The 24156-nt window shown below is 47.6% G+C and overlaps 1 protein-coding gene across 1 annotated transcript in view; it reads right to left on the bottom strand.

The window, feature by feature from the left end:
- Positions 1 to 24156, bottom strand: part of RUNX1 (runt-related transcription factor 1) — a gene marked incomplete at its 5' end in the record, with an annotated part of 66213 nt that overhangs the window by 28922 nt on the left and 13135 nt on the right. Inside the window, 2 exons of the mRNA XM_009080286.1 lie at positions 1276 to 1467; positions 17423 to 17527. Coding sequence (XP_009078534.1) covers positions 1276 to 1467; positions 17423 to 17527 — 297 coding nt within the window. The remainder of the gene's footprint in view (positions 1 to 1275; positions 1468 to 17422; positions 17528 to 24156) is intronic.

Below are 24156 nucleotides of genomic sequence, written 5' to 3'. Positions count from 1 at the left end.
GCTGGTGTGGGTTAAAGCTAAGTTTAATGCTACTGCTTGGGATTTGGCAGTGTATGGGGGTTCAGACCTAATTTATGCCTAGAATAAGAGCTCTGTGCTCTCTTCAGTGAGAGTTTCAGTGGAGGTGGCAGTGTTCACAGCCAGGTTGGATGAAGCCTTGACCAACCTGCTCTGGTGGGAGGTGTCCCTGCCCAGGGCAGGGGGTGGGGCTGGATCATCCCTAAGCTCTATTCCAACCCCTAAAATTCGATGATCCCATGAAAAATGATGGTGCTGAAGCTCCTTCCCACCCTATTCCTTTTCCCCTGCGGTGATAACACGACCATGAAAGGATGAGCCCTTGAAGTTCAAAGGCATCTCCAGCAAAGAGAGTCCCAAATAAGAGAGACTCCAGTTTGGGCCTTATTTTACTGATAGAGACAGAAACCCTCAACTAGTTTCTCCATGGATAACACACATTTTGGAGGCAGAGGGAATGGGGGAACCCGGAGAAACAGAGGAAAGTATCCATGAGGCAACATTAGTGCTTCAGTCACTTCCTGAGCTCCATCCACAGGTGAAACACATTAAAACCTCATTTGCCGGGAGCAAAACAGAACAAAGTCCTGCAACTGTTTCTGGAGAGAGCAGCTGGATCCATGGCTGAGCGTGGAAAACCCATTGCTCCATGAGGGCCTTTCACAGGGGAGCAGGGAAGAGAGAGACTGGATATTAAACCTGATACTCTGCTAAGCATATAGTGTTCCCAAGAAGCTGAAGAATGCAAGGCTGTGACCGATTCCTCCACCCACGTCACCTCTGGCTGCTGAGTAGCCATAATAATATGTGTTTTCTTTCAGAGGAACAGAGCTTTTCCCTGTGAGGGTGGTGAGACCCTGGCCCAGGTTGCCCAGGGAGGCTGTGGCTGCCCCAACCCTGGCAGTGTTCACAGCCAGGTTGGATGAGCCTTGAGCAACCTGCTCTGGTGGGAGGTGTCCCTGCCCAGGGCAGGAGTTTGGGGCTGGATCATCTCTAAGCTCCATTCCAACCCCTTAACAGTCTATGAATCTATGATTCTATGAACACTGACAGGTCATTAAAATAGCAATATATGTTGTTCAACCTCTCCTTTCACTCCTTAAAGTCTTTCACTTGTGAAATGTGACCAAGCAGAGCCTAGGAGAAATGGAGGGACAAGGGGAGCAACACCTTGGTGGGGCCACAGGCTGGTTGAGGTGGAGATGGACGAGCAGGAGGAGGAGGAGGAGGAGGAGGAGGAGGATTTCAGGTACTTACCCTGAATCTGACTCTGAGGCTGAGGGTTAAAAGCAGTGGTGTGGTTCAAGGAGGCTCGTGGGTTGGGTGTGGGGGCTGGGTGGTGTGGGCTGACCCTCATTGCCGTGCGACGCAACTGCTCCAGTTCACTCAGGCGCTCTGAAAAGGACAAGCTCCCAGGCTTTGTCTGCTCATCTAGTTTCTGACGATGTCCTAGTGTGGGAGGGGGGGAAAAAGATCAGAAAATCTCACTGAACCATGAGCTCTGTTGGTTTAGGTTATTTTTACTTCATTTTTCCTTCTATTTTAACCCTTGAGCCAAGTGGCTAAGCTCTGTCTGAAAGCCAAACCACCTCTCTGCAAGGGCAGGAGACACAAGTCAGGCATTGCCATGGGATCATTGCCAAAGGTCAGCTGAGATGTGGCCTAGCCTGAAGAATCACATCCACTAGAAATTTAGCTTTCCTATACCTCCCACAAGGAGAAGTAGTTCCTAAGAGATGTCAAGTGGTTCCTGTGCTAAAGCTCCTCTGGAATGACTCCTCAAAAATTCAATCCCATGTCCTAAGGTGCATTAAACAAGTGCTATGGGGCTATAAAATAACCAACCCCAAACCAATCCCATTTTCGGATCCTTTTGCAATGGCTTTACAGGGAGGAATAGGAAATAAACACCACAGGTTGGCAGAATTGGAACTGGAATATTGAAGCATCTCTTGGAGGCATCAGGAGCTTCACAATTCCCAGCAGACATCCAACTCTAAGAGAGAAGATGCTGAATTTACAGTCCACAGTGGACTTGGTCATGGCCACATGGGAATGAAGGTCCAGCACTCCTTGGAGCAGCCCTTGGAGTTCCCCAGAGCAGCTGCGGCTGCTCCATCCCTGGGAGTGTTCCAGGCCAGGCTGGATGGGGCTTGGAGCAGCCTGGGCTGGTGGGAGGTGTCCCTACCCAGGGCAGGGGGTGGAACTAGGTGGGCTTTAAGCTCCTTCCAACCCAAACCTGTGTATAAAAAGTTGGCATCATCCTTGGTTTCCACTGAACACCACAATTTGCTCTCTATCTACTCCTGATTTTCCTTTCCTTGTTGTTAAGAGTTACTTTTTGCTTCCTTTGCATCTCCACCCTCTTCATGAGGATGTGCCCAGTACCTCTCTCAACTCACAGTGATTAAAGACTGCCACAAATCCCCTAAAAACACTCCCCTGTGCCCTCTCCCACATATCCCTGGAGTATTTAATCCACCAACATCCCTGAAAAATCCACCTTCTAACGCTGCCCATCAGTGACTAAGCAGCACAAGTTCTCTGCAGAGCCCTGTAGGTCCCTTCCCCTACAGAGCTCTCTTTCATGCCACCCTAAGAGCTCAGTTGAGACGCATTTCAAGCACTAAAAGGAAAATGTGGATTTAAAAGCAGTTCCCAGTAGCTGCATTGCTAAAATTAAACTTTATAACTTGTCTCCTGGTTCCAAATCTCAGTGGCTAGGCATTGCTTCCTCTTGCCAGGCCCTTTGGCACAGCTTGAAGTGGCTCAGATTCCACCCTTGTGCTGTAAATTATCCCAAGGGGAAGAGGGAAGGAATTAGAATATAAAAAGATATATTATATAGTAGGTGGTTTCAGCATTAAAGAGACCCATTAAGGGCTTCAATGAGAAGGAAAGACAGATGAAAAGGACTTTTATCTGCCATTCTGGTTGGACAAGAGCAAATGCTTCAGTTGTCAGCAGAGCAAAGCTGGAAGCTGCTTCCAGCCTTGGGCTCCTGACCCCAGGGTTGAAGGCCAACGTGCAGAGTCATAGAAGGTGTGTAAAATACCTCATACATTTGGATTATTTTAGGCTTCAGCAGGCTCAGTCCAAGGTTTGCAGAGCCAAGAGTCAGCTCCTTCCAAATCCAGCCCCATAATGGTATTTATTCCTGATTTTAAGCTCTCCTCAGACATCTCCTTACACTGAGGGGAGTGTGTGGAGGCCAAGTGTGACCCTCTGCTACACCACCTTCCCCTCCTGCTCCTCCTGCCATCCCAGCAGTGCCACTTCCTCTGAAGCCAACAGGACAAGGGCTGCTGGGGCAGGAATAACTTCTCTGCTTTGGATCTAGCTCAAGCACTAAATTTGCGTCAGGCTGGCACAGAACTCTGGGCAGGGCAGACAAACCCAAGCTCAGTCTGCACAAACCAGTGGGCAAAGGGTGAGGAGGGCAAATGAACCAGGCACAGCATCCTCCTCAGGTCACTCCATTCCCAGGCTGGCTCCTTCCAAGTTCATGGAATTATCTCTGTCTGTCTCAGAATCACTGAGGTTGGAAAACAGCTCCAAGCCCATCAAGTCCAACCTGTGACCCATCACCACCTTGGCAACTAAACCAGAGCACTGAGTGGTTCCTTGAACACCTCCAGGAATGGTGACTCTACCACCTCCCTGGGCAGCACATTCCAATGCCTGACAGCCCATCAATTCCTCCTGATGTCTAACCTGATCCTCCCAACCACCAAGGGAAACTCTGGGACCCTCTCAACCTAGACCTGTGCTACCTCAGAGCTTCCATTGAATTCTGGGCCTTGAAGAAGATATCTCACCCTGCAGTCTCCTGCATGGGGCCTCCTCCATAGCCTGGAGGTACCAGGGATCCATGGACACAGCCAAGATCTGTCTCATCCCTTGGGCTTGTGGAAATTCCACTCATGTCAATGTGCTCAGGGAAGAAAGACCAGCAACAATAGGTTCCTCCTCAGCAGAATCTGCTGTGGGTTTTGTGCATACATTGCAATTTTGGGCAGGAAATGCTTAGATTCAGAGTTTCATAGTATGTTAAAGGGTTGGAATGGAGCTTAGAGATGATCCAGCCCCAACCCCTGCCCTGGGCAGGGACACCTCCCACCAGAGCAGGTTGCTCAAGGCTCATCCAACCTGGCTGTGAACACTGCCAGGGCTGGGGCAGCCACAGCCTCCCTGGGCAACCTGAGCCAGTGTCTCACCACCCACACAGGGAAAACTTCTGCCTAACATTTCATCTACATTTTCCTCTTTCAATTTCTCCCCATTGCTCCTTGTCCTGTCCCTGCAGCTCCTAACACAGATCCCTCTGCAGCTTCCCTGGAGCTCCTTCAGCTCCTGCAGGTTGCTCTGAGGTCTCCACACAACCTTCTCTTCTCCAGGCTGAACAGCCCCAACTCTCTCAGCCTGTGTTCGTAGGGAGGGTTCTCTAATCCTCTTATCAGCTTCATAGCCCTCCTCAAGCAACTCCATGCAGTTGCCACCTCAAGATGTAGCTCCAACAGTGTTTCTTCCCACCCCACCACCCCCAATGAGACCAATTTAACCTTCTCTCCCACTCTGACTACTGCAGGAGGCACCACAGAACCTGCTTGGCTGAAGCTCTGCAGAAGACAAGTGAAGAACTGTGTCAGGAAACTTCAACAACTAGCAATGTTTTCCCAAGCCACTGGAAATGCATGGGCAGAGCTTTGGGAGGGTGACTTGGTTTTCTGTGTTTATTAGCTTTACTTTGAAGTTCTCCTCTGAACACTTTGCTCAAAGAGCAGGCAAGTTGTCCTCAGCTCACCTCTCTACAGCCCAGGACTGTTATTATGCCTCTTTTATAGATGGAAAACCAAATGGCAGAGAAATGAGGTGACTTGACCATGGTCAGGCAGTGACCCTGTGGCAGACACTCCTCCCAGCCCAGAGCATTGACCACAAGCCCAAGCTTCCCTTTTCCAGCACAGCAGGATGAAAATGAGCAGCAGGAAGATGCTTGGAAACTGGTTTGGCTCTGCTGAGGTGGCAGTTTGGCCATGAGGATGTGCCACAAATCAGACAGGACTTGGTGGAAGTCAGCCCAACCTCCAGCTGTTGGATGAAGAAGACCTTGGCACAGGAGATGGTACCACTGCCCTCTTAGCCTCCCCATGTCCCCAGAAGTTTTGGCAAGGAGTAATTTGAAGGGACTAGCAGGAAAAAGACAAGGCAACATTTTATCCCCTTGGCTTGCAGGGTTGATGTTTGAGACACTGGAATAAACAGAACACACAGCCAACTTGGCTAAACCACAAGGTTTGGGGGCTTTGGTGCTTCCCCCCCCCCTTATTCCTTTCAAGTTTGTCTCAGTGAGGTCAGGCAGATTATTTTACACAGAATATTACACCAGGAAGGCAGAGAAAACATTAGCTTTTCCGAGTCTTTTCCAGCAACATGAAAGTGTTTTCCCTCTTAATGGGAGGGAAATGCAGTTTTATAGACTGTAAGAGACTGTGGAGTTCTCAGCTTGGCCTGAAGTCAACTGGTTGGGGCTCTGGATGTGGAACCAAGAGCAAAGTGCCTTGGCAGGCACTGGTTTTGTGCCCACTGGGCACTTTTTGGGAATGGTGGGTTGGGATTCACACTGTGGTTGACCCCACGAGGACAACAGGAGCATTCCAGGCTTCCCCCAGGTGCAGAAAAGGAAACAGGTCTCCTATTACCTTCCGTTTAACCTGTTTTTTGAGGTGTCATTAGATGCCTTTCAGGTTCAGAGAGGGAGAAGCAGGAAAACAGAGGGTAAGGGAAGGCATCACTACTCTCATTCTGCAGCTGAAGGTACCAATACTTGAGGGAATCTGGGAGCATTTTGCAAGGAAATGCTGCTGGAATGGATTAATGACCATCCCTGCCCATGGCGGGGGGTGGAAATGGATGATCTTTAAGGTCCTTCCAATCCAAACCAGTCTGGAATTCTATGGTTCTATGATTTTCTGTCTCTTTTAATCAAGTCACAGGATGAGATCACTCCTGTGTCACTTGCTCTCACCCACTCACAGATCTGACCACTAGGACCTGAGGAAAAGGCTTGAAGCTGTGTCAGGAGAGGGTCAGGCTGGATATCAGGACAAAGTTCTTCCCCCAGAGGTGTTTGGGCACTGAACAGCTCCCCAGGGCAGTGGGCACAGCCCCAAGGCTGCCAGAGCTCCAGGAGGGTTTGGCCAATGCTCTCAGGCTCGGGGTGCAGGGCTGGGGTGTCCTAGGCAGGAGTTGGACTCTGATCCTTGTGGTTTCTTCCAGCTCAGGAGGTTTCATGACTCTACAATTCTGAGGTACTAACACCCAAAAGCTCTGGGCTTGGGGCCCTAGTGTCTGTCTGACAGAGACTCACTGGCTCATGGCTGCTGAGCATCCTGGCCAGAGGCTCCTGAGCAGGAACACCACAGGTTTTCCTGTGGATTATCCACATATTTTATATCCCAAATCATCAGGTTGTACTTGCATGGAGCTAGTAAAAGGGATGTCCTGGTTCCACCTGCTCAGGAACATGCATTGGTCAGGAGTTAGTGAGCATTGTGAATCACTTGTTCCTCTTGGGGTTTATTTCTCTCTTTCTGTTACCTTTCCTTTACATTTTTCCCCTTTCATTTCAAATTTTAAATTGCTCTTATCCCAACCCATGAGGTTTTATTTTCCAGTTCCCCTCCCCATCCCACCAGGGAGTGTGTGGGGAGTGAGCAGGTGACCCTGTGGCTCTTAGGGAGCTGAATTCAGCAGATCCCTTTCTCCCTGAAGGGAATTGAATACTTCCCCTCTCTCCTCTGCTCCTCCTTTTCCTGTGTAGAAATGAAACACTTCACACCCAAAAAGTGGATTATACACAGGAAAAGACAGTGTCTGGCCAGACCTTGCTGAAGTAGGAGCTTTAGGATCTGCTTTGGAACCACCTTGGACCTCAATCCAAGCATCTCCTCCTTCCAGGGCTGTTTGTGTTCAGGGCTTTGGTTTAGCTCCAGCTCTAGTGGGGTAGAAAATAACCCATTTCATTGTGTCCAGGTAATAAAGTGCTGAACATTGTTTGGTGCTATGGAGCTGCAATTAATGCAATTATTTCAGACATAGTGAAGGATGAGGAGAAAATATACTCATTCATGTTCTTCTAGGAAGGGAACACAGTGCAAAAAATGATATATCCTGGTTTAAAAATGGATGTTCCATCACTGAGAGCATTCCAGGTGAGGTTGGATGGGGCCTGGAGCAACCTGCTCTGGTGGAAGGTGTCTCTGCCCAGGGCAAGGGTGGGGGCTGCATCATCTCTAAACTCCATCTCAATCCCTAAAATTCTATGATTCTCTATTTATTTTGCTAACAACAGAAATTGTGCCTGAAGTGCATAAACCATTTGGAACTGTTCCAGATATCCCAGACAGAAAATGCTTTACACACTAGAATTCCCTGATTTCCTACCTGCATATTAGAAGGATCAGTAAGGGACAGTGTTAGAGCTCAGCAACCTCCTGTCCAGAGGCTGTTAAAAATAAAATGTGTTAAGATAGAAATATAAGATAGTAACACATACATCTATTACTGTTTTTCTGAAGGACTGGACAGCACAAACCTCATTTCCAGCCAGAAGGAACAACAAACAGGATATTGTGCTCAAGCTTTTCATGCTGTGTCTGTAATTACCAACAGAATCAGAGTTGGTCACCAGACCTGACCTGGCACAAGGTACTGGGAAGGGTGTGAATGAGGATGGACATGCCATGATTCAATGACCAGGGTGACATCCAGTACCTTCAGAAGCTCTGGGCCACTGAGAAGCCCTTCTAGATGGTCTTCTCCTTATCAGTTCTCTGACAAACCTCACCCTGTGAGGAAAAATCTGCTTCTTCCTCAGAAGAACCAGAGACAAAATAGATGTTTAAGGTCTGGTCCTTTGCTGAGCATTTCATTTTTCCACCTGGTGATCCAATTTCTCTGTGTGTTGAGTAAGTGTCCAGTGACACCAACAAAGATTCACAGAGCAGGTTCCCTGACTCAGTTTTCCTGGGGAAACCCAGGTAGCTTCAAGGAAACTCCTTTGGGTGTTCTATCACCCTGAGCAGTTGACACTTTATTTCCCATATGATTTAACAGCAGTGTAACCACATTTTGACAGTATTTTCTCCTTACCTCTTCTTTTTAAAGCCAGTTCTTCCTAAAAACACAACACAGACACTATAGGTAGAGCTAAATAGGCAATGAGAGGGAATCACAGTCCAGAACAAACCAGAGCAGGTGGGAGAGTCTGGATCAAGACCCTGAGAGACACTAGAAAATGAACTTCAGTTCACAGAATCACAGGCTAGCTGGGGTTGGAAGGAACCTCTGGAGATCATCTGCTGCAACCCCCTGCCAAGGCACCCAGAGGAGGTGACACAGGAACACATCCAGGTGGGTTTGGAATGGCTCCAGAGAGGGAGAGTCCATGACCTCCCTGTGCTGCCAGTTTCCTATTACCCTGAGAGACACTAGAAAATGAACTTCAGTTCACAGAATCACAGGCTAGCTGGGGTTGGAAGGAACCTCTGGAGATCATCTGCTGCAACCCCCTGCCAAGGCACCCAGAGGAGGTGACACAGGAACACATCCAGGTGGGTTTGGAATGGCTCCAGAGAGGGAGAGTCCATGACCTCCCTGTGCTGCCAGTTTCCTATTTTCATAGGATTTTAGGGGTTGGAACTTAGAGATCAGATCGTTTTCACGGAATCATAGAATTCTAGGGGTTGGAATAGATCTTATAGATCATCTCGTCGTAACACCCCTGCCATGGGCATGGACACCTTCCCACTAGATCAGGGTGTTCAAGGCTTCATCCAACCTGGCTTTTCTGCCCTAACAGCCCATTGAGAGCCCTTTCCATCACTGATACACTATCCACTTGCATCAGGAGAGCTCCAGGAGCCACATGGGCCACATGGGCCTTCCCAGCCCTTGGCAGAAGGTTGTCTCTCTGCTGAACACAGGGCACCAAGTCATAATTCAGGCACCTTCATCAAGTTTGTAAGCTTAGGTAGGTGGGGTGAAGCTGAACCCTCTCCCTCAGCCTGAGAGGGAAAAGCCATGGATGAGAACATTTGTCACCTTTGCAGTGCCGAAAAGCCATGGATGAGAACATTTGTCATCTTCATCTGAGAGGATGAAGGAACAGGAAAGTGAGGTGCACAAACATAACTGGGTTGGAGGTCAGAGAAACAGCTTAGCCACAAACATTCCATCATAACTATCCACCCAGTGAAAGGTCTCTGTCCCTCAGCCTCAGCCAGGCTTCAACAAGGCACCTGCAACTTAAAGCTCAAGTCCTGTGGCTCAGTGTTTCTGTAAACCAACACAAAAATACATTTACTCCCCGTGGACAGTGACCATTGAGACTCTGATGGCTTGTAGCTTTGCTCCTGTCCAAAACAAGTCTCTAGCTGGGGCTATGCACTTCTCCTGATCTAAAGACCTTCACTTTGACCAAATCCAGTGCCACACAATAGCTGAAAATACCCCCCCCAAAAAAAGAAATGAGTTTGGGTATTTTAATCTATATTCCTAAGCATTCCTTGCTCTGGACTAATGCTCTGTTGTGCCTCCACAGTCCTGCAGTTCACTGACTGCTCATGTGCTTGGACCTAGGCTTTCTTTTAGGTTCTTGAAGCATTTTTTTTGGCTTCCCTCATTTTCTTTGCAGCTGCAGAGATATAGTAAAGCTACTGTGGAGCATTTTGAAAGCAGAGCCTCTGAGAAGTTTCCAAAGTGCACACAAGCAGGTTATTCTTTGCCTTGTTTTCTTTGGCTTGGCCTTTAGCAGTACAGAGTGAGTCAAACAGTGTTCACTTTCAAGAGGGAAATGGTGTGGTCAACCCAAACTGTTTGTGGCTAGATGGTGGAGATAGGTAGAGCAGGTAATGAGGAACAGCCCCTGATGGAGGGTGTAGGTAGGAGAGGCAGGCAAATAGAGCCCTTAATCATTAAATCAGCACTGGCACATCAAGTTTTCTCTGCAGCTTTCTGTGCTAAGGGTTGGGACACAGCCTGGATTTGCTGGACTGGTCAGCCTGGAGAACATGGCCTGGTGCATGTGGAGCTCAATGGACTCAAGCTGTAAACTCAGAGGGAGGATAAAACTTAACAGAAATCCATCAACTTTTCATTTATGCCTGGTTAAATTCTTTCTCATGTCTCCTCCCATTTTACAGGCTGTTCCTTATCTGTTCCATGATTAAAGAAGGCAATGAAGGTGTTTCCATCCTTCCGCCTCTCAGATGTTTAAGCTATTAACAAGCACATTGTGCCCTCATGCAAGAGACAACTCCTGCTCTTATGGTTCAGATGTAGTCTGCGGTCTCTCATGGAACCATGGAATGGTTTGTGTTGGAAGGGACCTTAAAAATCATCTAGTTCCAACCCCTCCCATGGAGAGACACCATCCAGAGCCTAAAGGGGCTACAAGAAGGCTGGAGAGGGAATTTGGACAGGAGCCTGGAGTGATAGGACAAGGAGGAATGGCCTGAAACTGAAGAAATGCAGGGTCAGATTAGAATAATAGAATCATGGAATGGTTTGGGTTGGATAATCTCATTCCAGCCCCTGCCCTGGGCAGGGACACCTCCCACCAGCCCAGGCTGCTCCAAGCCCCATCCAACCTGGCCTGGAACACTCCCAGGGATGGAGCAGCCACAGCTGCTCTGGGCAACCTGGGCCAGTGCCTCAGCACCTCACAGGGAGCAATTCCTGCCCAATCTCCACCTGTCCCTGCCCACTGGCAGTGGGAAGCCATTCCTTGTGTCCTGTCCCTCCAGCCCTTGTCAATAGTCTCTCTCCATCTCTCCTGGAGCTCCTTCAGGCACTGAAGGCCACAATGAGGTCACCCCAAAGCTTCTCTTCTCCAGGCTGAATAACCCAAATTTCCTCCCAGCAGAGCTGCTCCATCCCTCTCATCCCCTTGGTGCCTCCTCTGGACTCTCTCCAACAGCTCCATGTCCTTCCTGTGCTGAGGACCTCCTTCCTGTGTTTTCTGCTAAGTACCTTTTAGGCACTGTACATCTCCAGGTGAGTGGAAGGATCTGATAAGTCAATACAGGAATTTACCTGGCAATGTCTCTTCCAAAAACACAATGGCTCATCTCTTTTCTGATTTCTAAGTTGTTAGTTGGAACATGATAATCTCAGTTCCCAACAGATGGAGGCATTTGCCCCAGAAAAGAAGCAAGATGTGAAGGCATTGAAGTAGGATTTCAGTTGACAGAGATGAGAAGGCTTTTTTGGAGAACAGTTTGGCTTTTATTATTGCTATATTAGGAGAAAATTCATCCCCCAGAGGTGTTTGGGCACTGGAACAAGATCAGGTTCGATATCAGGACAAGGTTCTTCCCCCAGAGGTGTTTGGGCCCTGAACAGTTCTCCAGGGCAGTGGGCACAGCCCCAAGGCTGACAGAGCTCCAGGAGGGTTTGGCCAATGCTCTCAGGCTCAGGGTGCATTGCTGGGGTGTCCTTGGGCAGAAGTTGGACTGATGATCCCTGTGGGTCATTCCAGCTCATGATAGTCTAAGTTCTGTGATTTTCCTTTCTCCTAACATCCAATCTGACTCTGCCCTGGCTCAGCTCAAGGCCATTCCCTCTAGTCCTCTCTGCTGGAGCCAGGCCAAGATGCCCTTGGCGTCCTTGGCCACCTGTGCACACTGCTGGCTCCCACTGAGCTGTGCCACCAGCACTGCTAAGTCCTTTGGGACCAACACCTCTGTCCCTACTCCTCCCCCAGTCTGGAGCTGTATGGGCTGTTGTGTCCCAAGGGCAGGACCAGCACTGAGTCTCACTGACCCTCCTGCAGTTGTGCTCAGGCCATGGCTGAGTCTGTCCAGGTCTCTCTGCAGAGCTTTCCTACCCTCAGGCTGATCCACACTCACATCCAACTTGGTGTCACCTGCTCTTTTACTGAGGATATCAAAAAAACTCTTTGGAAAAACTACATATCCACTAGGGAATCATCCCATTTAATGCCCAGTTTAACCGTGGACTGGGGTTAAATCCATGTAGCCTTTTCCTTTTGCATCACTTTCAGGCACCTGGTGCATTAGTGAATGTTTCAGAGGTCTGGAGCTTCAAACAATTCAATGAGGAAAACAGAAAGAAACAGTCAAAAGAAGGAAAACTAATTTTTCAGCAGACATACACAGTAGGTCAAATGGCCTAAGGGAAATATTTAATTTAAGAGTCAGACTATTTCTACCAAGTTTTCTAACCAAAAGTATTTGCAGCAGGAGCTCTACTCTTGATCTGGTTACTGCTAATGATTTTCCCCATGGACTTAGCTCATAAAAACATAAATTGCTTTATGAATCATAGAATCAGAGAAGTTGGAGAAGAAAATGATGGGTTAGGTCATCTTGCCCTTCTCCCTGACAGTGCAGAAGGATTTCTTTTCATACAAAATCAGTTTGAAAATAAGCATTTATTCACAACTAGAAGATAAAAATGCTGAGTTCAAAAGGGAGTTTGAAAATACATAATGAAAGCAGAGGAGGAAGAGCAAAATTCCTAAGTACCTTGGCTCTTTATAGGACAATTTGATAAGTGTTGTCTGGACAGGCACAGACAGAAATTCAGTGGCAAAATAAAGGACAATAGGGTAAGTCCTCACATGAGAAATTATCACAGTTATAAATGCTAATGTCTTAGAATCATCAAGGTTAGAGGAGACCTCTAAGAGCATCAAGTCCAACCATTAACCTGTCACTGCTGGAACCACTAAACTCTAAACCAGATCCTCCAGTGCCACATCCAGACACCTCTGAAACACCTCCAGGGATGGTGACTCCACCACTTCCCTGGGCAATATCCCAGTGCTGAACACCCTCATGGGGAAAACATTTCTCTTCACATCCAATCTGACTCTGCCCTGGCTCAGCTCAAGGCCATTCCCTCTAGTCCTCTCCCTGCAGCCATGGCAGGACACACATCCCCCACCTCCTCCAGCCCTGGCAGGGAGTTGCAGAGAGCCAGGAGGTCACCCCTGAGCCTCTTCTCCAGGCTTTGGATTTACACATGCAAATATGCTGTTGGGCAAAGGTCTTACTGGCACAGCAACCAGGACCAAATGTGTGATGGGATGTGCAAAAACATGATGTCTACAGGTCTTTGTGCAGAGTGAAGTTGGCACATGGACAGGGCCTTGCACCCCTGAGCCTCTTCTCCAGGCTTTGGATTTACACATGCAAATATGCTGTTGGGCAAAGGTCTTACTGGCACAGCAACCAGGACCAAATGTGTGATGGGATGTGCAAAAACATGATGTCTACAGGTCTTTGTGCAGAGTGAAGTTGGCACATGGACAGGGCCTTGCGGTCTGGATGGCAGGGAGTTGCAGAGAGCCAGGAGGTCACCCCTGAGCCTCTTCTCCAGGCTTTGGATTTACACATGCAAATATGCTGTTGGGCAAAGGTCTTACTGGCACAGCAACCAGGACCAAATGTGTGATGGGATGTGCAAAAACATGATGTCTACAGGTCTTTGTGCAGAGTGAAGTTGGCACATGGACAGGGCCTTGCACAAAGGTCTGGAGTGACAGGACAAGGGGCAATAGCTTCACACTGACAGAGAGCAGGGTTAGAATGGATATTGGGCAGGAATTGCTGAGGCACTGGCACAGGTTGCCCAGAGCAGCTGTGGCTGCTCCATCCCTGGGAGTGTCCCAGGCCAGGCTGGATGGGGCTTGGAGCAGCCTGGGCTGGTGGGAGGTGTCCCTGCCCATGGCAGGGGGTGGGATGATATGATCTTCAAGGTCCTTCCAACCCAAACCATTCCATGATTCTATGGTCTATGATACTGTGTTACCATCACTTAATGTGACATCTCCACACATCCCAATGAGCCAGAATGTCTGTGCTTTGCATATTTGCTTTGGAAGACTTTGGATTGAGTCTTCTCCAAAAATGGCTGGATTATTTTTGAAGTCTTTTCCCCAAGGATGCCTAGTGGAAGAGGTTTTCCTTTGGCATTAAAAAGCCCCAGTTCAAGTGCCTGTCTAACTCTAGCTCAGGAATGTGCTTGATCCAACATTTTCTGAAGGCAAAAGGAAATGTTTCTGTTATTTTTTTAAGTTAAGGAACTTTAGAGTTGGTTGGGGTTTTTTTTAGAAAGGTATTTCTATGTCCAGTAAAATTCACTACTGATCATCCTGGTGTGAAATTCTGACTCAGAATCACAGAATCACCAACCCTGGAAGAGACCTCCAAGCTCATCCAGTCCCACCAGCATCACCCCTAAACCATGTCCCCAGGGGCCACATCCAGATGCCTCTGGGACTCTCCCAGAGACAGTGACTCCACCACCTCCCTGGGCAACTCATTCCAAGGGCTGAACACTCTGGCAGGGAAAAATTATTTCTAATATCTATTCTCAACCTCCAGCACTTTCCATGGAGAATGCAGGCACAGACAGGGATTCGGGCACTCTGAGAACTGTTATAAACATAGAGTAAATGAATCAAAACCTGTTACTGCTGTTGGTTTTGGGCTTCAGCACATTTTCTAGGTCTGTGTAAAACAGCAGTATCTCACTGTATTCCCATTCCTTGGATCAGGACATCTTAGAAAACACCTCTTGATCTTCCTGTAAATCCTTCAGCTCAAGTGAGTGAGTGACTCATGGATCTATGAGCATCAACATCCCAAATGTCCATTCCTGAGACTAGAAACCCCCTAATCCAGCAGTCTGTGTGGGATTCTGGTCTCAGTACAAGGTGACTATCAATCCCTTTTGTACACAACAGGCAGAGTTTGATCCATCTAACCACAAACCTTGTCTATGAGTCAGTCCAATTCCCACCTCAGTCAAACTGAGATGGAGAAGAGGCACTGGACTCATCCTAACAGCCTTTGTGATTGGGAAACTTGTGAGCAGGCAAACTCAAGGAGTTTGAAGTCACTTAAACATGTAGAGAGCATAATGTGCCAGGCTGGGAGAACTGGGGATGTTCAGCATGGAGAAGTTCCAGGGAGACCTTAGAGGTCATTCCAGTCCCTGAAGGGGTTTACAAAAAGGAAGGAAAGGGACTTTTATAGGGACAGATAGCAACAGCATGAGGGGAAATGGTTTTAAACTGAGAAAAAGCAGGGGTAGGTTAGATGTTAGGAAGAAATTCCTCCCTGTGAGGTGCTGAGGCACTGGCACAGGTTGCCCAGAGCAGCTGTGGCTGCTCCACCCCTGGGAGTGTTCCAGGCCAGGCTGGATGGGGCTTGGAGCAGCCTGGGCTGGTGGAAGGTGTCCCTGCCCATGGCAAGGGGTGGGACTGGATGAGCTTTAACGTGTCTTCCAACCCAAACCATTCCACGATTCCCCAGTCCATTCAATGCTGTGTCCCCATGGAGCTGAGCATTCCCACTGGGAGTTCCTGACCTCACCTCATGCCATGCCCAAATCTTCCTCCTCTCTGCAGCTGCTTTGCTTATGACAAAGCAATTTCATTCCAAGGAAGCTTTTGCATAGATTTGAGTGGGGAAGAGCCTTGTGTGGCTTCAGTTTGTATCATATCTCTCCTTCCCTTTTACAAATGCAGAGTCTCATTAAATATTAACCATTAGACCAACTGCAGGATTGATTTCAGACAGAAGCTCTGCCTTGCAGGATCATTTGCTTTCCTATCCTCCTAGCAGACACATATTCAAAAAAACTGAGGCTTATTTGTTGTTTGCAAACTGTGAGCAAACCCAGGGAATTGCATATGCAAATCTGGAACTTGAATATGCAAATATCTTTGTAAACAGCTGCTTGGTTCACTGAGGAGATTATTCAGGGGAAAATCAACCACAATTTAAAATGAAATATAATAAACCAAACAGTGAACCAAACTGACTGAGAAACCTTACTCTGACAGCAAAATTTGTTTTAAAGTCCGTCCTCAAATCCTAAAAACATAAGTCAGATTTTTCCCACTAAATACATGAATCATGAGGCAACTCAGGCAAGTCAAGGCCCAAGAATAAAACATGAGTTTTCTAAGCTGTTTTAGTTGTTTCAAACATTTCTTTTCTAGTTAAGCAGCCCCAAGCTGTGAATCTCACTCTCCAGTGGGTGTTTGAGTCCTGCTGCTTTGTTCTCCTGGGATGATTCCACTTCAGACACAGCCAGAACTTGTGCCAAGCCTGAGGGAGGAGTGCAAGGAACTAACCACAAACCTCAATTTACATTTTGATAAAAATATGAAAATGTCTCATTTGGGCTAGTGGCTGAGGCCAAAAATTGCCTCTGGTAATAGGCAGAAGCTCTGGGGTCCTCAGCACAGCAAGGACATGGAGCTGTTGGAGAGAGTCCAGAGGAGGCACCAAGGGGATGAGAGGGATGGAGCAGCTCTGCTGTGAGGAAAGGCTGAGAGAGTTGGGGTTATTCAGCCTGGAGAAGAGAAGCTTTGGGGTGACCTCATTGTGGCCTTCAGTGCCTGAAGGAGCTACAGGAGAGCTGCAGAGGGACTTGGGACAAGGGCTGGAGGGACAGGACACAGGGAATGGCTTCCCACTGCCAGAGGGCAGGGACAGGTGGATATTGGGCAGGAATTGCTCCCTGTGAGGTGCTGAGGCACTGGCCCAGGTTGCCCAGAGCAGCTGTGGCTGCTGCATCCCTGGGAGTGTTCTAGGCCAGGTTGGATGGGGCTTGGAGTAGCCTGGGCTGGTGGGAGGTGTCCCCGCCCAGGGCAGGGGGTGGAACTAGATGAGTTTTAAGGTCCCAAACCAAACCATTCTATGATCTCTACCTGCACATCTGCTCCACCCTCACTTCACTTCACCCTCAGACAAAACAGCCTGTCCTCACCACCTAACCAAAACGACCTCCTGTGTGAAGGACATGGATATTCCCCAGAGGTATCAACCCCTTCATCTCCTCCCTGTGCTCCATCCTTTAGCGGAGACTGCCTGGCTGTGCCAACTGGAGCTCCTGAGCTGTGGGACAACATGAGAGGGAACTCCACGAGGCAACAACCAGGTGTTCCCTCTCAGGCACTCTCAGGGTGGCTCAGCTTGAAGCCTTAGATCAATGACATATTGGTTTCCAATGCTTTCAAATCCTCTTACCAGCTGAAGGGCAAGACAAGCCAGAAATGATGCACAAGGTACATCCACTGCCCACCTTTTACCAGCATCCCTTCTGTCAGCTCTTGGGGATGATCCAAGTCAGCCCTGCCTGGATACTTTAGAAATGCAAGTCATGGGCTGGATCAGGTGGACACTGATGGAAAAGAAACCTTCAGGAAGGGATGATTAAAGCCATTGGTAGAAGAACTTTGGCTCAAAACATTTCCATTGCTCCACATGCTTTGGGTATTGCTGTGTTGCATCAGGTTGGGGATGAATCCCCCTAAACCATCAGTTTATCCCTCTGTAAATGGTGTTCTGAGGTCACTTACTTCTGGGTTCTCGTGGTCCATCCACTGTTATCTTGATGGCTCTGTGATATGTGGCTACTTGGGGAGGGTTTGTGAAGACTGTGATGGTCAGAGTGAAGCTTTTCCCTGCAACAGGAAGAAAACAGAGGTTTACTGAGCATATGTGTTGAGAAAACTCCTCACTTCTGATAGCACTCAAACACCTTGAAAGGCAATAAAGATAGAGACAGAATCTCAGACTGGTTTGGGCTGAAGAGACCTTAAAGATCATCTAGTTACAACCCCTGCCCTGGGCAGAGACATTTTGCACCAGCCCAGGTTGCTCCAAGCCCCATCCAACCAGGCCTGCAACACTCCCAGGGATGGAGCAGCCACAGCTGCTCTGGGCAACCTGAGCCTCTTGAAACTTCATTTTCATGGAATCATAGACTCACAGAAGGTTTGGGTTGGAAGGAACCTTAAGGATCATCCAGTCCCACCCCCTGACATGGGCAGGGACAGCTTCCACCAGCCCAGGCTGCTCCAAGCCCCATCCAACCTGCCCTCAGAGATTGTATAATCCTGGTGCTGGATTCATTCCCTCTGTGGCAACTGCTCAAAGCTTTCAGGGGGAAAAAAAAAGGAATTAATTTATATTTAAATGATCTCCACTCTGTTTATGAAGAAAAAAAGGAGGTTACCCCTAACAGTCTATCTGATAGACATAACTGCTGGTATGTTCTCTGTACTGTCTAAAGGATGTTCAGGAAGGCTTAGGAATTGTGGCCGAGTCTTCCAAAACTGCCACAGGAATCTGATCAACTGAATTTGCTGATGTCCAAGAGAATTGGGTGCTCAGATCCCTTAGGCAGGTCAGAAAATCCCACACTTGGCGGTTGAAGTTAGCAGGAGATCAATTCCATATAGTGAACCCTTTAAGAATCATTTGCTGCTGCAATGCCAAGAAACAAGGGAATGGAAAAAAACCCCAACTCCCTACAGTTTGTCCACAGAGAATTAAAGGAGTTCCCAAAGGCACAGCAAAGCTTTACCCTTAGTTTCTCTATTATTCAGCAAGAAAACTGTGAAGACCTTTCCAAATTCATGTTCATGCCATGGATCTGTGTTGGGGAAAGTGTTGCTACCTCTGGATTTACTTCTGGCTTTTTGTAAACCCCAAAATGAACATTCTGCATCTTTGATAAGCAAAATGAACATCCTGTGCCTGTGGTAAGAGCTCATCTGTGCATTGATGATGGTGCAGGCAACAACAGAAACATTGCCTGTCAGCAGGGTCAGCACAGTTATCTCAGCATCACACAGGACTCAGATACTGACAGGAATCTTTGTTATCAGCAGGAGACATCAAGGGACATCACCCCAAGTTAGATAACTAGGAAAATGCTGTCAGAAAATTGAGGTTCTCCTCCTTTGGGCACATTTTGCCTTCTTGGTTTTACCACTTGGCTCCAGCACTCCTGAGTGCTGTTTCTTCCCTTCCAAGACTTCCCTTTTTTTTTAATGGCTTCATTTAGCTATCTAAATAAGGATAAATTTAAATATAACTGTAAATATAAATGTCTGTCTCTAGCAGGAATATTCCTCCCCTTCCCCATGTGCATTCACCAGCAATTCAATACTTCTCTTAATGCAGTTCCTGCTCTGGTGCTAATGGTCTGCAGTGCCATCAGGGCGAGCTCACACAGTGTTCCTGGAACTGTCCTCACCACATCCCTCTGAGTTAGGGACACATTCTCTCCACTCTATCGAGGAGGAGATAAAGTGCCTTGGCCACGATCTCACAGGAAGTCTGTGGCCACTGATGTGAACCGCTTTGGCTGCTGGAAGTAAATCTGCCTGTAATCCTGAATCACAGCCCTGATGGACCTGAGGTTGGAAGAGAAGCCTTGCAAATCCCAGGCCAGTGGCTTCCCACCTCCAGAGCCTCACTAGAAAGCAGTCCTGGAGATCATAAATCATAGAATCATCAGGGTTGGAGGATAATGCTAAGATCATCCAGTCCAGCCATCAACCTGTCACTGCTGGAACCCCTAAACTCTAAACCAGATCCTCCAGTGCCACATCCAGGCACCTCTGAAACACCGCCAGGGTTGGTGACTCCACCACCTCCCTGGGCAATATCCCAGTGCTGAACACCCTCATGGGGAAAACATTTCTCCTCATATCCAATCTGACTCTGCACTGGCACCTCCATTCACCACAACTCTCTGGGTCATTATTCAGTTCTTTACCCATGGAAGAGACCACCTAGCCAAGCCAGGAGCAACCAGTTTGTCTAGAAAGATGCTGAGGGACACGGTGTCAGATTCCTTGCTGAAATCCAGACTGACAATTGTAACAGGAGCAAAAGTCATTCCAGACCTCTGCCTCGGGGCCTTTAGGTCCTACTTCTCCTCTGAGCAAGGATTTCTGTGCTCCTGACATTCTTAAAGTACCAAATGATGTGCTAAGGCTTTACAGCTCTGTTGATCTTTCTCTGCCAGCACCACAGATCTTTCTATAAGGCATCAGGGATAAAGTCTGATCAACTTCCCTCCAAAAAGCTTAATCACCCATCACACTTAACAAACCTCACAGAAGCATCTGTAGAACTCACTTTATTCCAAAATATACTTTCCTTGTATCACTTTATACAACACTTAGATCACTAAGACTGGAAGAGGCTTTGAAAATACACTTTGTTCTCTTTACTAATGTGCAATATTTCCATCTTGGGGTGGGGTTTTTTTTTTGACCACTGCTGATCTGCTAGAACACACACTTAATTTCTCTCTTGAAAAGGCTCTCGAGGATTGTCCACATAGAAAAGAAACACAGGAACACAACAGAACACGAGTCAACTGTAGTCAAATGAGGCCACGTTACCTGTCTACAAGAGCAGAATAAAGAAGAAGAGGGAGGTGAGGTAACTCTCAAGGTTCTCTACAGCTCTCTGAGGTTGTGCCTCAAGTTGGCCAAAGCAGGAAGACACTTAGCTGACTTCTTGTTGACAGAAGACTATTCATTAACCACACACTGGTTAACCACAGGACTATACAACCATAAACCTATGTGTCACTCACTGCTGCTTACCAATAACTCTGGCTGGGTTTTTTTTACCCTCTGCTTATTCTGTTTCATTTACATTTAGCTTCATTAAGTGGTTTTATCACTTTTATTCAGAGCTTCTGCATTATTCATATTTTATGGGGCATTTAGATTGGAGGTTTTGTTAGTGAAATCTCTGTTTTATGGATTTCCCTGTTTGGGGCTGACATTAGGGCCATAAACATCTCCTCCTTGCTTTGATGTGTTATGGTACAGCCATGAGACAGGTTTTATTTGAAGGGACACTTGCATAATACACCGACACACGTGTGTGTGGGCACATATAGACTGTCCCAAACTGAGTCACACAGCCCAAGTGAGGAACTGACCTCTGTAGTGACTGCAAAGAGGGACTAACCACCCCAAGAAGGAATTCTGGACCTCTGGCCTTGCTTGGATGCCTCCAATAGTTATGATGGCAATTTGATGATGTCCTAGTAGTCTTGGCAGTCCAGCACAGAATCATTTAGGTTGGAAAAGATGTCCAACATCATCAAGTCCAACCTGTGACCCATCACCACCTTGGCAACTAGAACAGAGCTCAGAGTGCCACGTCCTGTTGTCCCTGGGACACCTCCAGGGATTGTGACTCCACCACCTCCCTGGGCAGCACATTCCAGTGCCTGACAGCCCTTTCCATGGGAAAACTCCTCCTGATGGCCAACCTGAACCTCCCCTCTTCCCTCACAACTAGAGTAGGAAATCTTGCTTGGCAATGTTTATTTTTACAAGAGCTTTAAGGTCAGAACCTTTCCAGAAAAATCATGGAAACAGGAGCATTTCTGGCCAAAATACAGCAGTGACTTTTGGAATGATACCAGGACACTCTGGTGATGGGTTTGACAGAGACTGGACCATCAAAAGTGCCCTCAAGGGTCACTGCAGATTTGACAGCTGAAGTCACAGAATCATAGAATCACTGAGGTTGGAAAAGGCCTCCAAGACCATCAAGTCCAACCAGTGACCCATCACCACAAGAACTTAAGAGGAACCACAGAGCCCAATGTTCTTCTTTCAGCACATGCTCAGCAATGCAATTCCTGGACCAGCAAAAGATAAAGATCAACCTCATGTAATAAGTGAGCAATCTGGGCTAGCGGAAGGTTCCCGGCTCATGGCAGGGGGTTGGAATGAGATGATCTTTAAGCTTCTTCCCAACTCAAACCACTCTGTGATTCCATGATTCTCTGAGCAGCCTCCAAGACTGAAGCATCTGACAGTGTTATGCTTGTGCTCTACACTGAAATACAGGAACTTGAAGGCTGCATTCCCACTGCATCCCAACTTCCAGAGGCTGCAAGCAGAACGAGCAGTGAGCTCACATCTCCTCATTTCAGTGGTCCTCCAGAACAGCACTGAAGGGCTCTAGAGGGAGCAATAGGCCTGTAAGCTGCAGCCCCTGGGAATGTTTGAGAGGAACCAAGGGAGAAAATATGAATCCCAAGTGACAACATGGTCACATGAAGCTCCTGGGAGCTGCTTTAGTCATCCCTGAGCAGTGTCATGATCAGCTGGGGCTGGGGGGGAGAAGGAACACTTCAAATCTAAGTGGCTGCAGGGGCAGATGCAAAAGGGAGTAAGAACACACTGTAGGGAAGAGAGCCTTGAGCAACCTGCTCTGGTGGGAGGTGTCCCTGCTCAGGGCAGGGGGCTGGGGCTGGATCATCTCTAAGCTCCATTCCAACCCCTAAAATCCTGTGATTCTATGATTGATTCCATGGATGAAGGTCCATCCAAAGACGACAGAAGATAGGGAGTAAAAGCTTCAGAAGTTTGGCTGTGTACAGGGAGAAGGAAGGAAGGCCAAGAGATGAGGTGGTTGCAATGACTCTTTTTGCTTCTGGGATTTGTTCTGATGTGTCATTGCATTTGTTTCATGCTTTTTTTTCCCTTTTTTTTTTTAACATTGTTACAGTAAATTATTAGATAAAAAGCAGAAGAAAGAAAGGGAAAGGAGCCAAAAATGTCAGTGCTGACAAGGACAAAAGGTATAGGTGGAAAACTCTGCAATGTAATGCACAAATGTAACACAAATTACATTAAAGCCATTTCGATTCTATTACTGAGAGAATTCCAGGGGCTAGGAAGAAAGATTATGGTTTTCTGTTTAATCCAGCTCTTACTTTATGTACTTACTTGTATCAAACCATGCTAAATGATCCATTTTATCCATCTTTACAGTTTCTCACAACATCTCCTTGGGCATCTGCCAAGGCCAAGATATCTATTGCATTTTAATAACATACCCAACTGCATCCCTGGGCAGGATGCACACACAGTTGCATATTCATACTCAAATGTCAACTACTACACACTGGGACAAACTCTTGCTGTTCTTATCTCTTAAACCCCCTGAGCACTCCAAATCTAATGAATAGGATGAAAAGGCCCAATGTGATTTGACCCTTCATTAGTTAACTGCTGCTCATCACAGGAGAGGAAGATTTTTGCAGGTGTTCAAGGGGCAAAAAGCCTGAGCAAGTGGAAGTTCTGTGCTCAGATGGTGAGGTTTTTTCTTCCCCCCAGTGATGGTTTTGGGCAGTCAAAAATCAAACTTGGTCTGTTGTGTTTGGTCTGGGGAGTGTTTCATCAGAAAAGAAGATGCAGCTGGAGTTAGTGGCAGTAAAAACAGAACAGAATTTGGTTACCATCAGCACCACAGAGACCACTGAATTTAAATAGGAAATAAACCTCTTCTGCCACCACACTGGAAATGGGTTATAATTTCTGGCTGTCACAGACCAATGGTCCAAACAGATCAATGTGGGGAGATGGTGGCAAACTGGGAGATTGCCCAAGGGTTTAGAGTCCCTTCCAGTGTCTAAAGGGATTACAAGAGAGATGGAGAAGGACTTGGGACAAGTCATGGAGGGACAGGACACGGGGAATGGCTTCACACTCACAGAGAGGAGGATTAGATGGGATATTGGGCAGGAATTGGTCCCTGTGAGGTGCTGAGGCACTGGCACAGGTTGCCCAGAACAGCCGTGGCTGCTCCATCCCTGGGAGTGTTTCAGGCCAGGCTGGATGGGGCTTGGAGCAGCCTGGGCTGGTGGGAGGTGTCCCTGCCCAGGGCAGGAGGTGGAAAGAGATGATCCTTCCAACCCGAACCATCCTAGGATTCTCAGAGCTGCCCATGCAAATGAGTGGCACAGGCTACACAGCTGTTTGTATATCTATCTGGATGTTTTGAGGGTGTAAATGCTGTCAGGTTGGGAGATTTGGGAAATACACCCCCTTGCCTCCTGCCAAAGCAGCCTGGCTCAGCAGAAACATCAACTTCTGAACATTTCTGTCGAGTGTCTCACTCCAGGAAGTTCTTATATCTGTGTTTACACAGCATCTACTTACCCAGAATGAAATCTCCATCGTGTTCAATCAATAGGTGTTTTGTTCTGGGTTTATATGGGGATGAGGGTGGCTCTGCTGCAAACTTGGACCTAGCTAGGAAATACTCAATATTTTTTTGCTGTAAGTGTGGAAAAGCAGCTCATCCTTGCAGGAATATGGTTGGGACTGGCTTTTCCCCTTCCCTTTCCCTCCCAGCTCCCTGCAGTGCTTACCCTAGTCATTCACTTCAGACTCTTTTCCTCCCTGACCATTTTCCAAGCTTTCTTTTTTCCCTGGCTAACAAGTCAAATGCTGTGGTGGAGAGCAGCAAAATTACC

The sequence above is a fragment of the Acanthisitta chloris genome, unplaced genomic scaffold, assembly GCF_000695815.1.
Source record: "Acanthisitta chloris isolate BGI_N310 unplaced genomic scaffold, ASM69581v1 scaffold298, whole genome shotgun sequence".
NCBI classification, from domain to species: Eukaryota; Metazoa; Chordata; class Aves; order Passeriformes; family Acanthisittidae; genus Acanthisitta; species Acanthisitta chloris.
This window is presented reverse-complemented; position numbering and strand designations above follow the sequence as displayed.